The sequence below is a fragment of the Vulpes vulpes genome, chromosome 2 (genome assembly GCF_048418805.1).
Source record: "Vulpes vulpes isolate BD-2025 chromosome 2, VulVul3, whole genome shotgun sequence".
NCBI classification, from domain to species: Eukaryota; Metazoa; Chordata; class Mammalia; order Carnivora; family Canidae; genus Vulpes; species Vulpes vulpes.
Window position 1 is genome coordinate 23,209,221 of NC_132781.1, and position 22,177 is coordinate 23,231,397.

The following is a 22,177-nucleotide window of genomic DNA, read 5'->3' on the forward strand; positions in this document are numbered from 1 at the left end:
TCAGGTTGTGATCCCACGGGTCCTGGGACCAAGTCCCGCAGCGGGCTCCCCAGAGGGAGCCTGCTTCTCCCTCTGCCTGTGTCTCTGTCTCTCTCTTCGTGTCTCTCATGAATAAATAAATAATCTTTTTTTTTTTTTAAGATTTTTAAAAATGAAAGAGAGAGAGAGAGAGAGGCAGAGACACAGGCAGAGGGAGAAGCAGGCTCCATGCAGGGAGCCTGACATGGGAGTCTTCCAGCTTTGCGGTCCACCTCAGATGTCCTAGCTAAAGCTGCAAAAGCAAAACCTGGTCAGGTTCAAGTTACCTCCTCCACCTCAGAACCGAGGACAATCAGCTAATTGCAGCCCAGTGGTTAATGATAAGATGGTTATCTCCTTAGGTGTAGATGTCTTGGCCACAGTAAGTTGTTACCGGAGCACCTCAGTAACACCTCCAATAACTGGGTATGGAATATTCTGGAAGCCTTCCAGAAAGGGAGACAGGGATGACTGGGCTTGCTTGTCTTCTGCCTCTAAAACCCACAGACTGGAAGCAATGAATGAATGTGCTGGGGTGTTGGGGTTGTAGATGAGAGCATGTGTCCTCACAATGAAAGGCCCCAAGACTAGAGTCAAGATTCCAGCTCTGTGAGCCACTCCAGGTTTTCCCCATTGCCCAAGGCTTCCCTCTCCCTCGCACTTGCCATGTGGAGAGCTAGAAGACACAGAGGTCTTTAACCCTCTTTACCCTTCAGAGGGTCTGGGCAGCTTCAGCAGGGAAGCTCTAGGGTGTGAGGCCAGACCCTGGCTTCTAAAGAAGCAACTGAAACAGGCTTTATTTATGTGTGTGTGTGTGTGTGTGTGTGTGTGTGTGTGTGTTGAGGAGGGTGAATTAGAGTCCTCCTAGCCCAAGGGAAGGCTCCCATTTCCTCAAGCCACAAATTTCAAACTATAGGTTAACAGTCTTGTTGCAAAACCCACTTAGCTACCCATTTAGTTAAGTCTGCAATAGGCATCTTTACAAAATAAAATAGAATGGAAAATATCTAAAGGCTCTCCAAGTAGTAAGGGCTCTTTCATGAAAGCTTTGATTTGGTTTTCTCTCTAAATAAATAAGCACGCCTGTTTGGAGGGTCACTAAAGTGAAATGTACTTCATATCATAGGTTGCAAAGTTTAAAAGCCAGGGTCCTGAGCATGGTTCTTCTGGCCTAGACTCTGAAACCCACCTGAGCCACTGTGGAGCACAGCACCCCACCCCCACCCCCACTCTCCCCACCCGCACACCTCAGGCCGGGGAGGAGGAATGGGAAGGGATGTGGATCCTGGGGATGGGTGCCAGGTGGACCACCTGAAACCCAGGCCCTCAGTGACACTGGCCAACTTGCCAACTCCCTTCTGTTCTAGACATAAAGGGAATCGTTCGCCCAGGCTTCCATTTGTAGGACCTCCCAGTAGAGGCTGGCTGGCCACATGCTGCAACTCTGTACCCCAGGACTCTGGGTCACGGGTCTGCAGCCCATGCTCTGTGCTTGTGGCTCACAGCAGTGCTCCACCCCCACATGCCCAAAACCCCCCAGAGCTTCCCCACAAACCCAGATACACATGGGCTGCTAGTCCATGGCTCTGCCAAGCAGGAAACCAATTCCTATCCCCAGCCACAGGTGCCATGGGCCCATTGATCTACTGCCCGCTCTATATCCAGGGCTGCCATAGGCAGACACTGCTGACTATCCCCAGCCCAGGAAGGCCAGACCAGAGGGTATGGGGCCAGCCAGCAAAGCCGGCTGGGGTTTTTACACAGGAAGGAAGAGCAAGCTGAGGTGGGGGTGGAGGCCGAGGGAGGGCGGAAATACTGCAATATCAGCACCCAGAGACAGACAGGAGCGGGGAGGGGGTGGGAGCTGGCCCCACCCTACTCCTGCCACCCAGTTATGACCTTTGTGCTTACACAAAACAGCCTGGACCCTGGCACCCACCATAGCCAGGGGGGGAAACAACAGAAAAACTTCAGAGAGGCTGGGGAGTGATTTAGCACGTAGGCCCTCCCTGTACACCCTCTCCCACCACTGCATAAAAAAAAAATAGTGCTTTCATGGTAGAAATGCCAGGGTAAAGCAGAGAAATATGAGGGTACATAGAAAAAAAAGCTTCTGGGAATCCCAGACCTTTTCTTCCCTCTGCTCAAACAGCTGCCACCCAGGCACGCCCAGAAGAGCAGGGACAGCGGAGAACCGGCCTCTCTCACGCCTGCCAGGCCGGCAGGGAAGGAACAAGGAGGGAGGGCGGCGGGTCAGGGTGGGCACCATGGCGGGCAGGGGAGCGTACGTTACTGATCTGGTCCTGGGTCTTCTTGATTCTCTGGAGTTCGGGTGTGTCTGCCACCACGCTGAAGCCTTTGCCCTTGTTCTTCTCAAACTCCTCCTTGTAGCGCACCTGAAGGGCCGAGCAGGGGAGACGGTTAGAGTGGAGACAGGGCCAGCAGAGAGGGGCCTCGGCCTGTGGCCGCCTCTGAGGCAGCAAGCAGCTGGGAGGAAGGCCCTGACCGGAAATCCCCCTGCAATGGCATCCACCGCCCAGCCCTGAACTCAGAGCGGGAGCCTTCGCCAAAAAACGGTAGGCTACCCACAATAACCCATTAAGACGTATTCAGTGCATGCTGAGAGCCAAGTGCGTTACATGAATTATCTCATTTAAGTCTTACTGTATTCTAGTATTAGCTCCATTCTACAGATAAAGAAACTGAGCCAGAGAGAGGCGAAGTCCACTGCCAAGGTCACACAGCTTGGCCATACACCTCCAGAGCCATCAGGGTGCAAACATTCATCTGCCTGACTCCTGACCCCTCACTGCCGGCCTATCCTGCCTGAAAGCGAGAGGAAGAAGGTTCTTTCCAGAGCTCCCAAAGACCGCCCCAGGCCTCACCCTAGCCAGGATGTGGCCCTACCAACCAAGAGTCTGGAAGAGTTTTTAAGCGACCAGCTGAGTGAAGGCTGTGCCAAGGGACAAAGCTGGCACCCAGAAAGGAGGGCGGTGAGACAGCCACTCGGAAGGACTCCATCAATGAGCCTTTGACAGGCCCGGTGGCTTCCTGGAGCCTGCCAGGCCCGTTTCTAAGGTCAATGCCACATGAGGGGGTGAAATGGTAGGACACGGACAGGACTTCAGGACAAGGTTCCGAGCTCCAGGGAAGAACCCTTACAACTCCACCACTGCCTTCCTCTTCTAAGAAATCCACAAAAACTCAAGTGCCAGAGGAATGCCAGTCAGACATAAGAAAGGACTTCCCGAACACTAATGGAATTGAAATATGAAAAATATCCTGTTCTCCCCTTGGGAGTTTTAAAGAACAGAATGGAGGCTGGAAATGCCCATGGGACAGACAACTGTTCCCTGGCTTCCAGAGACTTCACCGTCCTCCTCTGCAACCAGCTGTTCAATCCCACCAGCTGCCTGGACTTCCTCCAGGGGGCCGCACTATTCTGGAGGCAGGTCAGCCCAGGACATGAAGCCCAGGGCCTTGGGAGCTTCCAGGATGGGACACCCAGGCAGCTCTCAGGCATGGAGTCAGGAGTCACCTGGCCACAGGGCTGAGCTGAGCTGCGCCCTGACCTAACTGACAACATGAATGTGTGCATCCGCAGCCACGCCTGTCTGTTCCTCTGTGCACTGCTCCAGGGTCAGAGGTCCTGGTTCACCCTCTAGAGCCCTGCTTACCTACCCACCCATGGGGTTCTATATCCTAAAAGGTTTCAGAAGCTCCTTTGTTCTTTTCTTTTCTTTTCTTTTCTTTTCTTTTCTTTTCTTTTCTTTTCTTTTCTTTTTTCTTTTCTTTTCAAGAAGCTCCTTCATTCTGATCCAGACTGAAAACAAAGGCCTGGATGTACGACCCATCAGACTAGAAGTTAAGGCAGTAAATATGAGGACTGATCCCCTGCAACCCTCCCAGCATCAGCTCTTCCAGGAAGCCCTGGAACAGCAGTACTGGAGGTAGGGAGACTCTTCAGGAAAGGAAGGCATTAGAGTCTGAAAAATGTAGCTCCAGGTGCAGAAGCTCCAAATCCAGGGGCTCTGGCCTTGATCCCTCATCTGTAAAAGGGTCGTCACAGGAATCAGTTAAAACATGGGGAGGGGGCACTTCCCATCGCCAAGCTGGGCAAAGAGCCAGAGGGACCTGGTTCTAACATGTGCTCAGTCTCCCACCTGCCAAGCAATCGTAGGCAAATGACAACCTTTCGAGCCTCCATTCCCAATCTGTCTAATGGGGATAGTACCACCCATTCCAGTCAATGGTGCAGCCAAAAGACGGTGGCTCAAACACAGCAAATGCATCCTGGAGCATCATGAAGTTAAGGAAGGGCTCACCACCTCCTGATAAGGGCAAGTGTGGAAATGTTTTGTCAACATTAAAGTGCTGAACAAGTGCCAGACCTCCACTCTTTCCTCCACTTCCTGGCCTTGCAAGGGTCAGGCCCCTAATCCAGGGCAATAATTGCCATGGCGACACGACAATGACATCAGCTAGTTCCCAGGCTCAGGAACTGCCTCTCCCCTGCTGCTGGGGACTGGGGACGGAGAATTCATTTCACTCCTGGCACAGGCAGCCAGATAGGGCGGAGCCGGGGTGGAATGGAGACAGAAAGGATGGAGGGAGCTCGGGGCTCAGCACCTTTTTGCTGTGTGCCACTAGGCAAGTCAGTCCCCCTCTCTGGATCCCTGAGTGGGGGGCTGTCCAGTTGCTCTCTAAAAACCCACCTAGCAGTGGTTGTGTGACTCAGTCGGTTAAGTCAGTCTGCCTATGGCCTAGGTCATGATCTCAGGGTCCTGGGATCAGTCCTGCATCGGGCTCCCTGCTTGGCAGAGAGCCTGCTTCTCCCTCTCCCACTGCTGCTCCCCCTGCTTGTGCTCTCTCTGTTAAATAAATAAATAAAATCTTTAAAACAAAAAACCCACCCAGCTCTAGAGTTTGTGATCATTTTTAAGTACCTGCCAGCCTTCACTATGAAGAATCAAGGTGAGAAAGAGTCTCTGAGAGGCCTTTTGGTGCTGGAGTGCGTGGCAGAAGTAAAAGGTAGAGAGCCAGTAATGTGGGGTGGACTCTGCCCAAGGTCATTCAACCCAGTTGCTCATAAGGGCAGGATGCAACTCTGCACTGTGGGTGGATGATTCCACACCTGGGCCTCTCATCCTGAAAATTCCCAAGGCAGGGCCCAGTCTGATGCCCGAGGCTCCTCCCACCGCACAGACACTGCCTGTGAGACTCTACTTTCTCTATGCACGTGTATTAATAGCTCCCTGGGACTACCTTGTTCATTACTTACCCCAGCAGAGTAGGTACAAATAAATGTTTGCAGTGTGAATGATGAGTGGACTGAATAGACACAAAATATCAGAACAGACTATTTAGAAAGTGTAATTTAGAATTTAGAAAGTAACTGCCTTGCTGACCTAAGGTAAGGAAAGATCATGACTTAAAAAAAAAAAAAAAAAAAAAAAAAGGCTTTTCTCCTAAATAAACCAGTATGAAACAAAACAAAACAAGAACAAAAATTGTTTTTTGAAAAAAAAAAAAAAAAAAAACAATACCAATAATTTCCACTTCCTATGTGCCTTCTCTGTGCTGGGCCTACATACTATGTAACTTAGTCCCTTCTAAACAAAAAAGAAATCAGCTTTAGAATTAGACAGGGGCTCCTGGGTGGCTCAGTCGGTTAAGCATCTGCCTTCGGTTCAGGTCACGATCCCAGGGGTCCTGGGATGGAGCCCTGCCTCTGGCTCCCTGTTCTGGGGAGCCTGCTCCTCCCTCTGCTCCCGCTCATGTGCATGCTCCCTCTCTCTCTCTCTCTCAAATCAGTAAATAAAATATTCTAAAAAAATAAAATAAAATTAGAGATGGGGAGGAGAACGAATGAAAAAAGTCAGTGCTGGAAGCAATTACCAAAAAGTCAGAGTCTATTCTGCAGCTCCATTGTGCCCAGGCTCCATTTCCTCTCCTTTCCAGAATAGTTAAGAGTGAACGTTTATTGAGCACTGACTCTATGCCAGGAACTGTTCTTAATGCCTAAGATATACTAATATTCTCCATAACACATAATGTCATATATTCCACATAATACATACTATCCCCTCATGACCACCTTTGGAGAAAGGTAATCCCCATTTTACAGATGAAGCCACTGAGGCTCAGGAAGGTATAATATCTTGCCCAAAGTCACACAGCTAGTGGTGGCAGACCCAGGATCTGACCTTCAGCCGGCAGGTCGGAGTGACACAAGTATGTCGCCTGCAGTGCTGGGACAGATCATGCTGTCCTGAGTCTGGGATTGCACAGTGCCATAGAGTGTGACAATAGGGGAAAGAATGAAAGAGGCATTCTCCTTGCACTTCTGCCTGGGTTTCGGGGGCCACACAGACACTCCCAGCTGAAACTCCCCCCAACGATGTTGCCTCTACTCAGCCTGGGTCTAGGGGAAGGGGAGCTGCCTTGCGAGGAGAGTACAGCTGGGCCCCAACCTCCAGTTCCCTGCCTCAGCCAGGCCTGGGCAGGACCACCCAGAGGGTCATTTCTGGTCAGTTCTGTGGTTACCTCCCCCGCAGAGGAGGCTCCAGGTGTCCCAGACACCCAAAGTACCACTTTGGGAACCAACCTAGAGACAGGAAAACAAATAAAGTTGAAATAGCACTGGCAGCTTCCAGAGACTGAGGGGGGCTGAGATACCCATGAGGCCAGGAAGGGGTTCTGGAAAGAGACCAAGTGACACCCTGGTGGGGTGGGGCCGGGTAGGCAGAGGAGGCTCCCACTTCCCTTCCTGCCAGCCACATACTGCTCTAGCCAGCCCTGCCCCCCACAGCAGCCACAGGAACCAGAACCTGTCACCACCCCCGGCCAGGCCCACTCAGCCCTTCCAAGCCTCAGCGCATCAGCCCAGCCCCCAGCCTCCAGGCGACAGGGGGTTTGCTGTCCCCATTTTCCTGGGGAGGAAAAATGTCCTCTGAGAGGACAGGAGCCAGGCACAGACCACAGAGCTGGGGGCGAGGCAGAGGGAAGACAGACCCAGGCTTGCAAGGAAGGCAGGGCCCTGGCCTCCACCCTCCTTACCCTAGCCACCAGCCCCCAGGAGCCCAGCTGCAGGTTAGAGCTGTGTCCTTGGCACAGAGCCCTGACTCCACTCAGAGCAGAGGCAAGGCGAGCTCAGGTCAGTTCCACCCAGCTCCCTGCCTGCTCCCTCAGCCCCGGCTCGAAGTCTCTCAAAGTAAGTCCCTAAGGCTCATGAGAATCACCAGGATAGCCAAAATGCAGATTCCTGGGCATGGCCCAGACTTGCCAACCAGAAACCCCTGTGTGGAGCCTAGGAATCCGCATTCTAGTTCTCTCAATCTCTCTCTCTCTCTCTCCTCCTGCCCCCGACCTGTCTTTCTCTTCCTCTCCCCCCACCGGTAACCGTGCATCCTGTGGGCTGAGAGTAAAGCTGGGTGCCAGCCACATCAGGCTACGGAACTGGCAGGAGCAAAGAGCTTGAAATCTGCCTCTGTCACTGGGCTCTGGGCCAGTGGCATGGCCTATCTAAATCTGTGTTTCCATCTGCAGAATGGGAATTAAAAAATCCCTCCTTCATCAGGTAGTTGCAAGGATTATATGCAGTCAGGGCCTGGCCCTCAGTGAGGACCTAATGGAGAATGATTGCCATTCTCGCCATTTCCTCAGCCTTCCTGAAAGACGGGGGGGGGGGGGGGGGGGGGGGGGGGGGGGGGGGGCCGGGAGGCAAGCAGCACAGAGGCCAGGTTCTGGGGGGATGGAGCGAAGGTGGAGCAGGGGAACTCAGGAGCCCGAGCCCGAGCCCGAGCCCAAGCCCGAGCCCGAGCCCAAGCCCGAGCCCGAGCCCAAGCCCCAGCCCGGTGCTTCCTCCTACAGACCCCACCCCTGGGGGACCTAGTTCCACCTGCAAAAAGAGCTACAACCACGCTTTTGTGATGCTGCCAAAGGCTAAGGAAATTAACAGGGTTTGAATTTCTCCTCCTGAGAATAGGGGTGTGTGTGTGTGTGTGTGTGTGTGTGCGCGCGCGCCTGCCCTTGCCTCTGCCTGAGTATGCACACACTCTCGCACCTGTGGGACCTGCACCTTTTCAAAGTCCTGAGGTCCCCTCCCCACACCTCTTCTTCCAGGTCCCTCTGGTGGAGCCCCCAGCACTCAGGGTTCTGACTGCCCCCCTCAAGCTGTGGGGGTGAGTATAGGTCGTCCTGGATCCTGTGGCCTGCACACCACTTGGAGCCCCCTCTACCTCTGGCCCCCTGGGACTCTACAGGATTGGGAGTCCCAGACACTCATCAGCTGTTGGCTAGGGTCTGACCAAAATCTTCGCTGTGCAGACCAGCCCTAGGCCTCAGGGCTGCCTCAGTCCCTCTTCCTGCCTCCTGGACCACCCTGGCCTCCTCAGCCAGCAGAGGTCAGGACTCCATATCGGCTCCCCCTTACTACAGGTTCCACGGAAAGCAGGTCAGCATCCGGGTTGGCAGATGTAACCTGCGGCCGACAGAAAGCAGCTTCCCCTACTTGCTCCTCTGGCTGCTGTGGGACACACAGGAGGCCTGAACGTCAGGCCGGGACTATAACATGGTCAAGGTCATTGTACTTGGGAGTGGAAACTTCATGTGAAAATTCACTTACTGTGCGTGTCAACAGACAAAGCATCAGTCCCTCCTCTGACACCCACCTTGGAGTGGGGTCAAGGATGAATGAGGCCAAGTAACTAAAAGTGCTTGCTAAGCTATCAAAGTTCTCACCAGCACCAGGAACTACTGTGTTTATTATCAAGGTAGAGATAAGTTCTCCTTAGGGAGCTGGATAGAAAATTAGAAAGAACAGAAGTCTCAGAATTAGCCAAGCCCGCCTTCAAGGTCAGCAGTATCCCTTCTCTCAGCCCTAGAGTGGTAGTGACCCTGCCAACTGCACAGGCTCACGAGGTACCCAGGGCATGAGGCGCTCGATACCATAGCAGTTCATATCATTCTACCCCTACTACCCATATGGTCTTAGCAAGTCCCCTCATGTCTCTGGGCCTGCTTCCTCATCTGCGCCAGGGGAAAAACAGCTGCCAGGAAGAGTCAATGAGAGAATGCACATAAAGCCCTCGAGAGCACAGGGCTGGTTCTCCTTCCCATGACCTCCTGGGAGACAGGGACCCCAAGAGGTCATGTTAACATCAGACAGCAGGAATCCCACTCTGGAGGGATTAGGAGAGATCCCCCTCTGTGACCCAGGTGGATCCTCTGCAACATGTTCCCGGCCTTGGGCACCCTGTCCACTTGGCTAAGTCTCTTGGTTGGGGGGGGGGATCTTTGCCAGAGCCTCAACCCACCCCCATCCCCCACCGCCAATCTGGGCCAGGATGGTCCCAGAAGCCCACCCACAACTCCAGGCAGAGGGACCTGTTCAGGTCCCACGGCTCTGGATTCTTTGCTTATTCCTCGCTGTTCCCTAAAGGGACCCTCGCGGGTCCTTCCTGGGGCAGGAGCCCATCTTCTCCCCTGCAACAGTGGCAGGCATCACTCCCCACAAAGCAGGTACTCAAAAAAAACCAAGCCCTAGGAGACAAAGGTGGGACAGGCCCCAGGGCAAGGCCCCCTCCACAGCCTGCCCTCTGAAGGGTGGAGGAGGTTCGGAGACATGGCCATAAAGGGTGGGCTGACCTCAGATTGGCACGAGCCTGGAGAGGTGAGTCCCGTCCTTTGAGGGAGGGCATGAGTAGAGAGTAGGGAGACAGGGAGGCCCTCCTGGAGGAGGTAGGCTTTAGAAGCCCCATGAGAATTCCTGGAGCAGAATCAGATATCCATATCTCTCCAATCCACATTAGGTAGAAGGAGGAGGGGGCATGCCTTCCTCCACTTCTTTGATAAAAATCAGGAAATATGAAGTAACCAGGCGCAGGGGTGTGGGGGCAGGGAGACAAGGCAAGTGCCAGGATTTCAGCACCTTGGGCTTGCTGAGTAACCACAGAAGGAAGGAGCCCTTGCCAAATGCAGAGGTTACAACAGGCCTCCCTCCCCGCCAGGCCACAGTGCCACCCCGCCCCCTCACCTGACTCTGGAGCTCGCTCTGTTGCTTGAGGCGGAGGTTTTCCGGGGTGTCAGCCACCATGGTGAAGGACTGCTTCGGGTAGTGTCTGCAGGAAGGAAATAAAGAGTGAGGTCACTCTGGGGAAGGGGCAGGAACCTCTGATGAACACCATGTAATTAAAATTAAAACTTAAAAAAAAAAAAGTAGTAGTAAAGGGGAATGGGACATGCATATCCAGGGGGACTTCCTGGAGGAGGTGGTGAGAGAAAATGCACACATCCAGAGTGGTGTTTCAAGAGGCTGACAAGGTCTAACTCAACTGAAAGGTGGGGACACATTAGCATGATGTCAGAAAATCAGCTTGAGGGACGCCCGGGTGGCTCTGTGGTTGAGCATCTGCCTTAGGTTCAGGGCATGATCCCAGGGTCCTGGGATCAAGTCCCACATCGGGCTCCCCACAGGGAGTCTGCTTCTCTCTCTGCCTGTGTCTCTGCCTCTCTCTGTGTGTGTGTGTCTCATGAATAAATAAATAAAATCTTTAAAAAAAAAAAGGAAAATCAGCTTGAGGCCCCCGAGTGACAGATAACACTATAAGAAAGGCTGATGTTCGCCTGGTGCCTTAGTTCATCAAATCCCCACAAACACCCTCTTTTCCTGCTCTGACAGAAGGGAGAACTGAGGCTCGGACAAGTTGAACAATGTGGCCAAGACACAGGGCCAGTAACTGGTAGCATCTAAATTTGCACCCAATCTCCCTAGGGCCCAGCATCCTGTACCAAACCCTCTAGTCTCCAGACACAGGACAGACCGGAAGCCTGTTCCCCAGAAAGAGCGCTGGCTTGGAGGTACCAGGAGCCAGGGCAGCCTTCAACTCCAAGACTGCAGGGACCTCCAGGATCATACGAGGGGGCCTCAAGGACCTCACTTGAGTGGGCAAGTGAGTGCCCCCTCACTTCCCAGAGGAGGAAATGGTATGCTGGTGCCAGGCGCTTAGCACTTCGCTGTTTTCATAATTAACTTATTTATCACACTGGTTTCTTGTCCTCTCTCTACTTCTCCCTGAGGTGAGAGGTTTCTGGTCTCTTTTGTCCACTGATTTATCCCAAACTCCTTAGAACAGTAGCTGGTGTTCAACAGATGTTTGTTGGATAAATGAATGTCACACAAGGCACTGCACTGTTCTAGGCCAAGACTAGAACTCGAGTCTCCTATGTCCACTGGGCCATCACCAAGTCCCTCAGTAAACCAGCTATTGACAGGCAGCCTTGAGTCACTGGTTTGTGGGTATGTGCTGCTATGTAACACGGTTGCGGGTCCACACAAGTTCCAAATAGTTCATAGACTGGTGAGCAGCTTCTCTGAGCAGGAGCTGAGGTCTGGCTGTCTGGTCATTTGCAGGCCTGGGTGACCATACCTCACCACAACCATGATCACCTGCGGATTTCTAATTCACAGAAGAAGGTCCTCAGCCTTCTTCTAGGTATGTTCCACCCCGGCTGGCTGATACGCCCTAGAGCCAGAAATGAACTGCCCTCCTACTGTGCGCTCACCAAAGCTGGAAGGTTCTTGCTGGCAACACGCTGACCCAGAGGTACCTGTGAACACAGGACTTCCCTCCAGGCCACCACTTGTGAAGGGGAAGACTTAGGATTTGCAGAACTAAACCAAGGTGGCTAGGGAGGGGAGGGTGACTAGAATGGACACAGCGCTGGGCTCTGGCCCTGCCACTGACTCCCTGGGTGATGTTAGCAAAACCTTTTTCCGCCTGGGCTAGTTTCACTGTCCTGGACTAAGGTGATTCCGGCTGTACCCCACCCCCAGCCTCCACTGCCTCTCCTGGGTCCTCCCTCCCACATCAGCTCAGGCCTTCAGCAATCCCAGCAGAGGGAGAGGACAGAAAAATAAACACAGGTGCCTGCAGCTGGCAACAGAAATGGCCCATGGATGAATGAGGGGCTAGGGCTATGGATCCAGGCCCCAGGCTTGGCCCAGCTGCAGGAAGCTAGGGCCACCCACAGGTGAGGTGCTCCATTCAAAATTCCTTAGCAGTTCCAGAAAAAGGGAGGGTCATTGGGAGTCTGTTCCCGGATACCAGAAAGAGAATAGCAGGAGGCATCCAAGCAAGATCTTTAGCAGAAATGGCTAAGGTCGTGGGAGGGAAGGCTTCAGAGATGACCCTCCCACCAAATCAGAGTCCTTCTGAAGGTGTCATGGAGGTGAGGAGAGCATCCTGTAAGTAGAGACTCATGTGGCAGAGGAGGGAGGTAAGGTCCTGACACCAGAGGAAGGAAGGGAAGACACCCCCACCCCCACCCCAGGCAGCTCTGGCCCAGGACTTGAAGGGTCTGTTCCACGATGGCATTGCTTAGCACTTGGTGGGGAAGGGTGGCCGGTGGGCTCAGCAAACACGCATGTTCTGGAGCCAGTCTGTAAACCTGGGCTTTCCCATGTGCCTGAATGTACAAGGTGAAAATGGAGGGCCAGCTCCGGTGGTCCAACGACAGCCAGACGCAGGCACCTGCTGTGCACCCTCCACTCTGCAGTTCTCTAAGGCTTCTACGGCGTACACATGCCGCCGTGTTCCTCACACGCAGTGAATACAGAGATGGGCCCTCTACAACCATGCGTGTCTCCTAGATGCCTACGGCCAGCAGGTCCACACCCGACAGCACGCGTTCCAGGCCACATTCCCACATCTCTGCCACTGCACCAGAAGGGTATCGGGAGATCCACCCCAACAGGCAGCAAGTGTCTCTTGATGATACTGCCAGGTGTTTCACCTTCTCTTTGGAGCCATCATGACCATCCCCTGCCCGCCCCCCCAGCCCCAGATCTAAGCACCCCATGGCCAAGCCAATCCCATCAGAAGGGAAGGGGAGCTGAACCTAGATGCGCATGCAGCTTAATCTGGCAGGAAGGGGGGGAAGTAGGGAAGATTTTAATCCTGCATCAGATTAACTAGATCACAGTGGAGCTCCAGAACCTCCAGTCTCTTACCCCACCTCTTAGACCCAACCGTGGGCCGGAGGAAGGCAGGCAGACATCTATTCGGTCAAACCCATCCCCTCCCCACAGCCCCCAGCCCTGGCGAGACAACCGTGCCTTCCCCGCCTTCCCTTCCCTTGCTCACTGCGCTTCAGGTTCCCATAGCAACCCCATCCTCAGCTCCAGGCAGGAGCAGCAGACACAGAGAGTCTGTGGGGGGTGGGGGAGGCGCCCATGGCAAGGGTGTCCTCAGCTGCAAAGGAGCCCATGAGGGCCAAACCAGGAGACTACGGATGCAGGATCCTTGGAGACCGTGGCAGTGAGGACGACAGGAGACACTGTGTTTCGGGGGGAGGATCCCAAATGTTGGTGCTGTGCCCTTCCCCCACCAGCATGACTGCCTTCCAAGAGGGCTGCAACTGATTTGACCTCCTTCCGGAGAAGCTGCTGGTAATTCCACCTTCTGCTTCCCTCTGTCCTCAGACTGAAGCTCTCCCCACCCATCACCCTCAGATTCCGGTCGGTGAACAGATGTGTGTGTGTTTGCCCATGTGGGCGCTGAGGCAGATGGGGGGTCATCACCCCAGCTAGTGACCCTGCTGGCACGCCAGCCCCACCAATAGGCCAGACCATGGTGAGGGAGCAGGGAGCCAGGGTGGGAAGAATTGGGTGTCCCAACCCTACCTAGAGCTGGGTGCAGAGCATGGTTGTTCTTTGTCCTTTCTGGTGGCCGGGCTGCACCAGCCCCTTGTTATCATTCCAGGCAGTGGGCCCTCTCCTGACACCCTTCCCCACCTTTGACTGCGGTATCAGCTGCTCTGGGGGAGAGGGAGACATGCGACTGTCCAAGTCCACTAGGGCAGGAAGCCTGGGGAGGGGTGGGGGTGGGGGGCTGCCGGGAAAGGGATCTAGCATCCATGAGGGCAAGATCAGGGACCAGCAGGGCAATCAGGCAATGGCTAGCAGCAGCCGGGCCTCTGGGAGAACTTAGAGGAACACCAAGTGACTTCTGGATAGACTGTATCCTGTGCATATTCTCTCGTGAAAACTGCTACAAGGCTTTGGGTTAGAAAAGGCAGGTATTATCACTGTGTCTGTTTTACAGATAAAGAAGCTGATGCTCAGTGTCAAGGACAAAGACCTTGCCCCGTGCACTCCCTCCTCCCCACCGGTGCCCAGGCATCTAGGGGCAGGCTGACATCTCTCTCAGATGGACCCCAGTCCACCCCCAGCTCTCAGAGCTCTGGGGAAAGATGTGCTTGGTGGGGCGGGTGGAGAATGAAGTACTTTATCTTTCAAACCCCACCAGTTCCCCCAGCTTGGTCATCATGAGAGACCCTCTGGAGGTCAGAAGGCAGGCAGACAGGCCGAAGCCACCTACTCCTTAAAACTTTTCTAAAGCAGGTATCTCAAGAGTCCAGCCAACGACCCACATGGATGCAGGAGGAGGGTCCTCCACCTCTCAGGGGCTTTCCCTGAGGACCTCTGAGTCACCTTCCTGATCAGAAGGACTATGAGGACAGGTGGGATGCAGAGAAGCTGCTAGGCTCAGGCTTCAGGCACACTGGAGACAGGGACAGCTTAGAGGGCACGGCCCCACTCCCGCTCCTGCCCTTAGCTGCATTCCAGAGGCCAAGCTAGAATAGACCAGAAAGCCCGGCTCTCCCTTTCTACAAGCAACCTTGCCCCTTTCAGCCTTGGACCCCTTCAAAAACTACAGCTTTTTGTTCAGGGAGGAACAAAAATACATCAACAAAAGCAACAAGGAGCCTTTGGTTTTACCAAAAGAAAAAAAAATAGCCCCTGCATCCTGCCTCTGGAAGGAGCGGCCGATTCCCCTGCTGGGAAGGCTGCCCACGGGCCAGCGGGGAGGGCTACTTTCTAACCCAGTTTCTCCCCAGTCCCCCAGGCCTGAGGGGCTGAAATGGTGGGGATAGGAAACAACAAGGAAGCACTGTTTGACCAGTGGAAAAAAATGAGCAGCCAGAAAGATCAAGGCCAGACATGAAGAATTTACCAGCCCTCAGGTATCAGAGACCAGATGAAAAATCAAAGCTGGTAGCTGTCCCCAATAGCAGTACGCAAAGAAAAATGATTCTGCCAAGTTGGGTAAGGCATGCAAACTGGGCCTCAGTCTCCTCATCTCTAAAATGGGGGTATCAAACCAAAAAAATAAAATAAAATAAAATGGGGGCATCAGGGACGCTTGTGTGGCTCAACAGTTGAGCGTCTGCCTTCAGCTCAGGTCATGATCCCAGGGTCCTGGGATCGAGGGCCGCATCAGGCTTCCTGCATGGAGCCTGCTTCTCCCTCTGCCTGTGTCTCTGCCTCTCTGTGTGTCTCTCGTGAATAAATAAATATAATCCTTTAAAAAAATCTTTAAAAAAATTAAAAATAAATAAATAAAATAAAATGGAGGCATCAAGAAACAAAGTGGTCTCTGAGTTTCCTTGAGGCCCCAACATCTCTGAGGGTAAGACTTTGGGGATGAGAGTGGTGGGGGGGGAGTGCTGCATCTGGCCATGTGGATGCCCCACTGAGCCTGCCTCCTCCCTCCCCAACTGGAATCACATCCTCTCACTCCCACTCCTGGTGCTACACCCACTTCTTGGGACATCTGATCCCATTTTCTCCCCATCAGAGGCAGGGAAGAGGGAAGCAGCAAAGCCCCAGGCCCCAGTCCTGGATCTACCCACCAATGAATCCAGGGACACTTTGAGCACCCAACCTCACCAGCACAGGCCTCACACACTCTGAGACCCGAGGGAAGGAGCAGGATGACAGTCCCTTATTCTCCAGAGCCATCTCCATCCTCATTAGCCCTTCACCACAGAGCTCAAGGAAACTGAAGGACGGAGGGAAGTCTGTAGGAGGGAAGTCTGTAGGCGGTGAAGAGGGGGAGGGTGCTTCTGAGTGTGCCCCCTTTCTTCCCTGGCCTGCCTCGTCCATGTCCACCCCCACACTTGACAGCCCCAAAAGCTGGTTCCCCTAGTCTGAATCTCTGCCTCAGGTGTGCAGGCTACATTAACTCATGGCCCGGAAGAGGGAGGAAAAGGCCACATTCTCCCCACCCCCATCCCACCCCTGACCTCCACACTCCTAGACTATTTGCATGGAGACAAAGGGGCAGGTTTGTGCGTGCCAGCCCATCAGCCACACTTTCAGAAAAGGTAGTTTACAAAACAAATAATGGAGGGCATAAATATTCCTCTAACAGAGGGAGCAGACTCACTCCACTTATCTAGAAATTTCACCAAAGAACTTGATTGACAGTGGTTCTTGCACCACCAGCCATGGTGCAAAAGTGGAAAGGTGCACCTCTACCTTGCCACAGCAATGCCTGGATGGCTGTGCCTGGGGAATGTGAACACAAACGCAGCCTATTCAGTCTGACTTGGCATTTCTTCCCAGCCCCACACCCAAATAAGTGTGTGTGTCTGGATACACACCAGGTATGCATTTAAGGGCATGTCTGTGGGGGTCCATGATGGCCCAGCAGGCTGGCTGTGAGCTCTAGCCTGTGTTCTCTATGTTGGCTAAGCCCAAAACAAGTCTGGTGCAAGGAGAGAAACTGAAGAGGCCTTTTTGCTGCTTACAGTCACTTTCTAGAAAATATTAAAATCTCAGTCTTGAGAAGCCACCAGGGAATGACAGACAGCCTTCTTCTCTCTTGACCACCCCCTTGCAAGATCCTGGCTCAGAGACTGGCCAGAAATAGGCACAACATAGAAGCCTCCCTGCACGCCAAACTCACACACTCACTCACCAAGTGGGTCCAACTCCCTAGCAAAGGGCCAGGAGAGATCACTGGTCCCTCTGAGTCTTGAGCAGGAGGTACTGCTGAGAAGGAAGGAAGCCAGGCCTGAGGTCTACAAAGCGAGGCCAGGATGGGAGTGGGGGCAAAGCTACACCCTGGGAAGCCCCAGGACTCAGGAACCTGAATGTCACTGGAAGATGGGGCCAGAGGAGAAAGGACACAGGAGGGAATGAGGAGGGGACATCAGCCCAGTGCACATGGCACATGGCAGGTGCTCATACTCTTTGGTCTAGGGGCCAGCACCCCTGGGTAGGAATTTGTAACTGGAGAAACTGAAGCTCAGACAAGTCCAGAGGGTATTGCTCGCAAGCCAGGCCCACTACATCTGGCTTATTCTGGACTTGCTATGTCAGGTTTGCTGGCCCAGACTAGCAGCTCTACAGCGATGCAGTCGCCCCCACTGAGGGAGTGTGAATGCCTGGGGCAAGGTGCTACTCTGCTCACTCCCAGCTGAAGTGAGGCCCTGCTGGGCCACACATCCACAGGAGGTCGGGGAGGTGGGGAGGTCTGGAGGTCTCGAGATCTCGGCTCTCATTCAGAGTCCTCCCTAGATAACATCCCAGCTGAGCCAAAGGTCAACTGGGCAGAGGCTAGGGCTGTAAAGGCTGGGGAAACAGAGAAGGGCCAACCTGCTCCTATGGCCAGGGTGGGGGTGAGGGAGCCAGGAACCTCTGCCTGGGCAGTTTGGAAGCAACATCCCGGAAGCGGTGCTTCATCTCCTGCCTCTCCTGGAGACCCCAACACCTGCAGGAGTCCCCCAGCCCCCCTGCTTGCTGCGGCCTCTCCAGAAGAAGTTAGAAGAGCTAAGCTGGGACTCTGGCATCAGGCTGAAAAAACGCAGAGAAATCAAGGACAAACCTCTGACTTCTTTCACCAACTCCCAATGCTCACTGAATTCTAGGCTACTAGAGTCTTAGGAAAAGATGTGAGTAATCATCAGTCTGTGCCCACCCACCAGGCTCCGGGCTAGGCCACGCTTCTGCCTAGAGAGGCAGAGGCTCAGCAGCTGCCCCCAGAAGAGCCTCAGAGCCCAGAATCTAGCTTTGAGTGGTCCAGTCCTGAAGGGGTTAAGCTGCCCCAGCCTCTGGGCTCTACTGAACCCCACCCCACTCCTCATCGGAGGGAGGAGGGAGGAAGTGGCAGAGAATCAGGGCTTGTGTGAGCCTTTAAGAATCCTAAGAATGTCCCATTTCCCTTGGGGGGGTTGGGAGGGGTTGGTAGGGGGAAGAGGATCAGTGGAAGCTAATAGAAGAGCAGAGGCAGCTGAAGGAGGAGCCAGGACAGAGCTGTGACCCTCCTTCTACCCAGGGGCAACCTTCTGGTGCCCCAGTCCCTCCCAGAAGGGACAATGTCCAAGCTGCTTTTTGGGCTTCAGATTTGTGTCAGAAATCTCCTTTCCCAGCACCTGGCACCGGCTGGCACATAGCAGCTGGCAGGCAGTAGGTGCCTGATGAAGGTTCAAACCCCAGGGAGATGACACTGTGGTGTTAAGAGGGCCCTGGGGGTGCCATAAAGGAGAGACTGCCTTTCAAAGGGGTTTAAGCCCCCATCCTTTTTAGCCAAGTCCCAGCGCTGCCCTTCTGGCAAACTTCGGCTTTGGAGAGCCTCCTGACTGAGAAAAAGCCCAGACTCAAGTCAGATGCTGGATTCTTTGAATATTGATTTTGCCACTGCTTAGTGACTTGACCTTCTGAAGCCCTCGCCTAGCAGAGCGGGAGGGAGGAGGGGGCAGGGTGCCATGAGGTTGTGTGTGTGTGTGTGTGTGTGTGTGTGTGTGTGTCCCCTCCCCCACACTGGGTTTACACTTGCTACAGATGAAGTCAACTTGCTACATATGAGGTCAACATGCAGGTGGAAGGTGGTGTGCTCTCTGGAACTGCATGGGATGGGAGGGGGGTGTCCTGGATGGAGTGAGTTCCCCACCTCTCCCTCTCTCCTCACAGTAGGATAGGCTGCAGGTCCCAGTGTAAAAGAAACAGAGCCCCAGCCAACTCCACTGGAATCCACAGCCTCCTTCACCAGGCAGGGAGGGAAGAGATCTGCCCCCAGGCTGGGCACCCCCTGAACATTGCCCCCAGTTCTCAAGGGATGAACACAGGGAAGTGGTAGAGCCAGAAGCCCCCAGAGCCTAGTACCCAGAACATCTGGCAGAGGGCGGGTAAGAGAGAGAGATGAGGGGAGGCAAAACCAAGGGAAGGCAAAACTGACAATTCTCACAACAGGCCAGAGGACAGTCCCCTGAAGGACCAAGCTAGGCCCCTCTCGCACGGCGGGGTGCAATGGAAGGGTCAGGCCTGCTTCGCAGAGACCAGAATGTTCACTGGGTTCACTTGCTTGCCTGGGTTTGAACTAGCCTCTCATGGCCACATCATCTGGGGCAAATCCAGTCCCTTCTCCAGCCTCAGTTTCCCTCCCTGTAAAATGGGCATATCAGCAGCCCTTACTTCATTCTGCTGAGGTGAGGACTAAGCATGATGAGTGCTTATCAGGTAGGGTGCAGGAGTGCTGGGCAGCCTCGGGGAACAGGAGGAAGGGGGAAGGGAGGGAGGGAGGCAGGACTCACGCATTGCAGTAGGGGATCTTCTCATAGCCCTTGTAGTTTTTCATGTTGAGTGTCATCTTGCAGGTCTCGCAGTGGAAGCATGCTTTGTGCCAGAACTAGGGACAGAAGCAGAGGGAGGACAGCCATCAGAACCAGGACTTCAGGGAGGGGCACTCGGTCCCAGGGACTGGAACATGGAATCACTCTGGGTGAGCTGGGGCCATCTCACTGGTTCCGGCACCTGCTGACTCTCCCCTTCCTGCCCCCACTTGCCACGGGCCAGCTGTGTGAGCTAAGAGGGAGTGAGGAAGAGGCCAGATACAGCAGGGACAAGCTGCCCCCAGAAGGCGGGCCCCACCTCCCCAAGACACACACACACACACACACACACACACACACACACATGCAAGCTGGAGAAGCCTCATTGCTTATGCAAAGCCGCACCAGGGTTGCTAAGAAGCCATTGGAAGAGTAGCTCCTCAGCTTTGACAGGGAGTAGAGAAGAGGAGGAGGGCCCCAGCCACCTCGGCACTCCTTGATCCTTGATCCCGCTCCAGGGCCCTGAGACACCCATGACACCGACGATACCCACGAGGCCCCGGGACCGTTCCAGCTCTCACCTCCCACTTCCTGGGGAACCTGGAGTGGGAGGTGGGTGTCCCAAGCTCTAGTGATCCACCATACCCAGACCCTTCCTACCCTTCCTCACCCTTCTCCCAGCCCAGCCAGACCACTGGTAGGACAGCACGCCCCAACTGCTCTCCCTCTGAGGCACTACAGAGCCTTGCTTGGAGGTGAACGCGCCCCACAGTGGACATCCCAGCTCCACCCTGACCAGCTTGTGACCTTGGTCAGGGCCTATGCCTCTGAGCCATTTCCAGGTCTGTAGAATGAAAATAAGAAAAACAGGGCAAAAAAAAAAAAAAAAAGAAAGAAAAACAGGGCAACCGGGTGGCTCAGTGGTTGAGCGTCTGCCTTTGGCTCACGCTGGAGCTCCACATTGGAGCCTTAGACCCCATGATCCTGGGGTTCTGGGATCGAGCCCCACATCGGGCTCCCAGTGGAGAACCTGCTTCTCCCTCTCCCTTCGTCTCTGCCTCTCTGTGTGTCTCTCATGAATAAATAAATAAAATCTTAACACTGAAGATTAAATGAGAAATCACCTGTAAAGCACTCAGCACAGCACTTGGCCCCTCCGAGGACTTGACTGTTAGGTGCTGAGCACTGAGACAGGTACAAACCCAGCCCAGGGAGCTCAGTGGCTCATGGTGGAGGTTTGCATATGCTGGGGAGCAGGTGGGGTGGCCCAACCACAGCTACATCGGGTGTGCCAATGAGTGACAGATAAGATTTCAGCAAAACCCAGGGACCAAACCAGGGAACAGAGTCAAAGACCAGGATGGGGGATCCCTGGGTGGCTCAGTGGTTTAGCGCCTGCCTTCAGCCCAGGGCATGGTCCTAGAGTCCCGGGATTGAGTCCCACGTCAGGCTCCCTGCATGGAGCCTGCTTCTCCCTCTGCCCGTGTCTCTGCCTCTCTCTCTGTGTCTCTCATGAATAAATAAAATCTTTAAAAAACAAAGACCAGGAGGGAAGGGGGCCTGAGGCCATAGAAGTGCCCCCATCCTGAGAAATGCTGATGCTCAGGCCAACCCATGTAAATGAGATAGAAACTGACCACCCGTCAGCCCAGGATGAGGCCCCAGGATCAACACAGCCCTGGGAGGCCAGTCTCCAGGACCCCCGAATCTGGGCTGTGTGGTAGCCTGGCTGGCCTATCTGCCCCATTTCCATTGATCAGAGGAAGACACTCCCGACCCCTCAAAGAAGGAGGCCAGAAGCCAGGGAAGGACCCAGGGAGACTTCCGAAGGTGCCCAGCACAGAGCTGCTTGTTGGCCATCTGTTAAGGAATTCCCCAGAGTCAGTGCTTTTCAAAACGTGTTGCCCAGCCAAGGGGTGCTTCTGAGACACTTGGGAGGAGGGGACAGAAAAAAAGGGAAGCTGAGGGACTGGGACATCACCTCTTCAACCCTGGCCCACTTCAACCAGAGACCAGAGGATAATTTGGGGGTAATTACCTTCCAACAGAGTCCTTTCCCTACCAAGTAGACTTGCCAAAGGTGGAATAGTAAAGGAAGTGATAGGAGAACCACACATTTGGGAAGAAGGCCAGCTGAAGTCTGGGAGCAAAGGGATGGCTAGTGTAAGCTTGGCCCTCACCCCAACCTGGGCCTATCCCAGAGCCCAGCCCAGACTCCTCCCAGTACAAAACCCCGGCACACACAACCTGGCTGGGAAACCAGAACAGGGTAGGCCCTGCCCCCCATCAGCGCCCCGAAGTGACAGCCCCTCTCACTCCCCCAATGCTTGGGAGGTGCTGGCAGAGTGCCCCAGCCCTGTCACCACCCAGTCTGCTGGCCTCTGCCTGCCTAGCTGCACAGGCCCCTGCCTGGGCCTCCTGGCCTCCCCCCCACCCCCTCAGGGGCCTGCCAGGAAAAACATTCTCTGGAATCCGGACCATGACCCACTTTCACACACACATATGCAGGAATATGCACTGTCCTAGGACTGGGGACCTCCAAAGCTGCCTCCTGATTGACGTGGGGGAGACACAGGGCAAGAGGGAGGCAGCTCAATCCTAGCAGATGGCCTAGTCCCCACCCTGGAGGTCCCCACCCTCAGGAAGGGGGGCAGAGCATGCTGGCCAGGCTGGGGGTACAGGAGCCACAAGAAACCTCCTAGCTGCCTTTTGGAAGAAGGGGAACCCCTAGCAGGGGATGGTACCCATTTCCATCAGTAGT

At 54.3% G+C, this 22,177-nt stretch overlaps 1 protein-coding gene across 1 annotated transcript in view; it reads right to left on the reverse strand.

Annotated features, from left to right (window-relative positions):
- The window catches only part of LASP1 (LIM and SH3 protein 1), a 40,172-nt gene that overhangs the window by 12,804 nt on the left and 5,191 nt on the right, over positions 1 to 22,177 (reverse strand). Inside the window, exons 2-4 of the mRNA XM_025995788.2 lie at positions 19,399 to 19,493; positions 10,055 to 10,139; positions 2,307 to 2,414 (exon numbers count right to left, since the gene is read on the reverse strand). Of these exons, the coding sequence (XP_025851573.1) occupies positions 2,307 to 2,414; positions 10,055 to 10,139; positions 19,399 to 19,493 (288 nt within the window). The remainder of the gene's footprint in view (positions 1 to 2,306; positions 2,415 to 10,054; positions 10,140 to 19,398; positions 19,494 to 22,177) is intronic.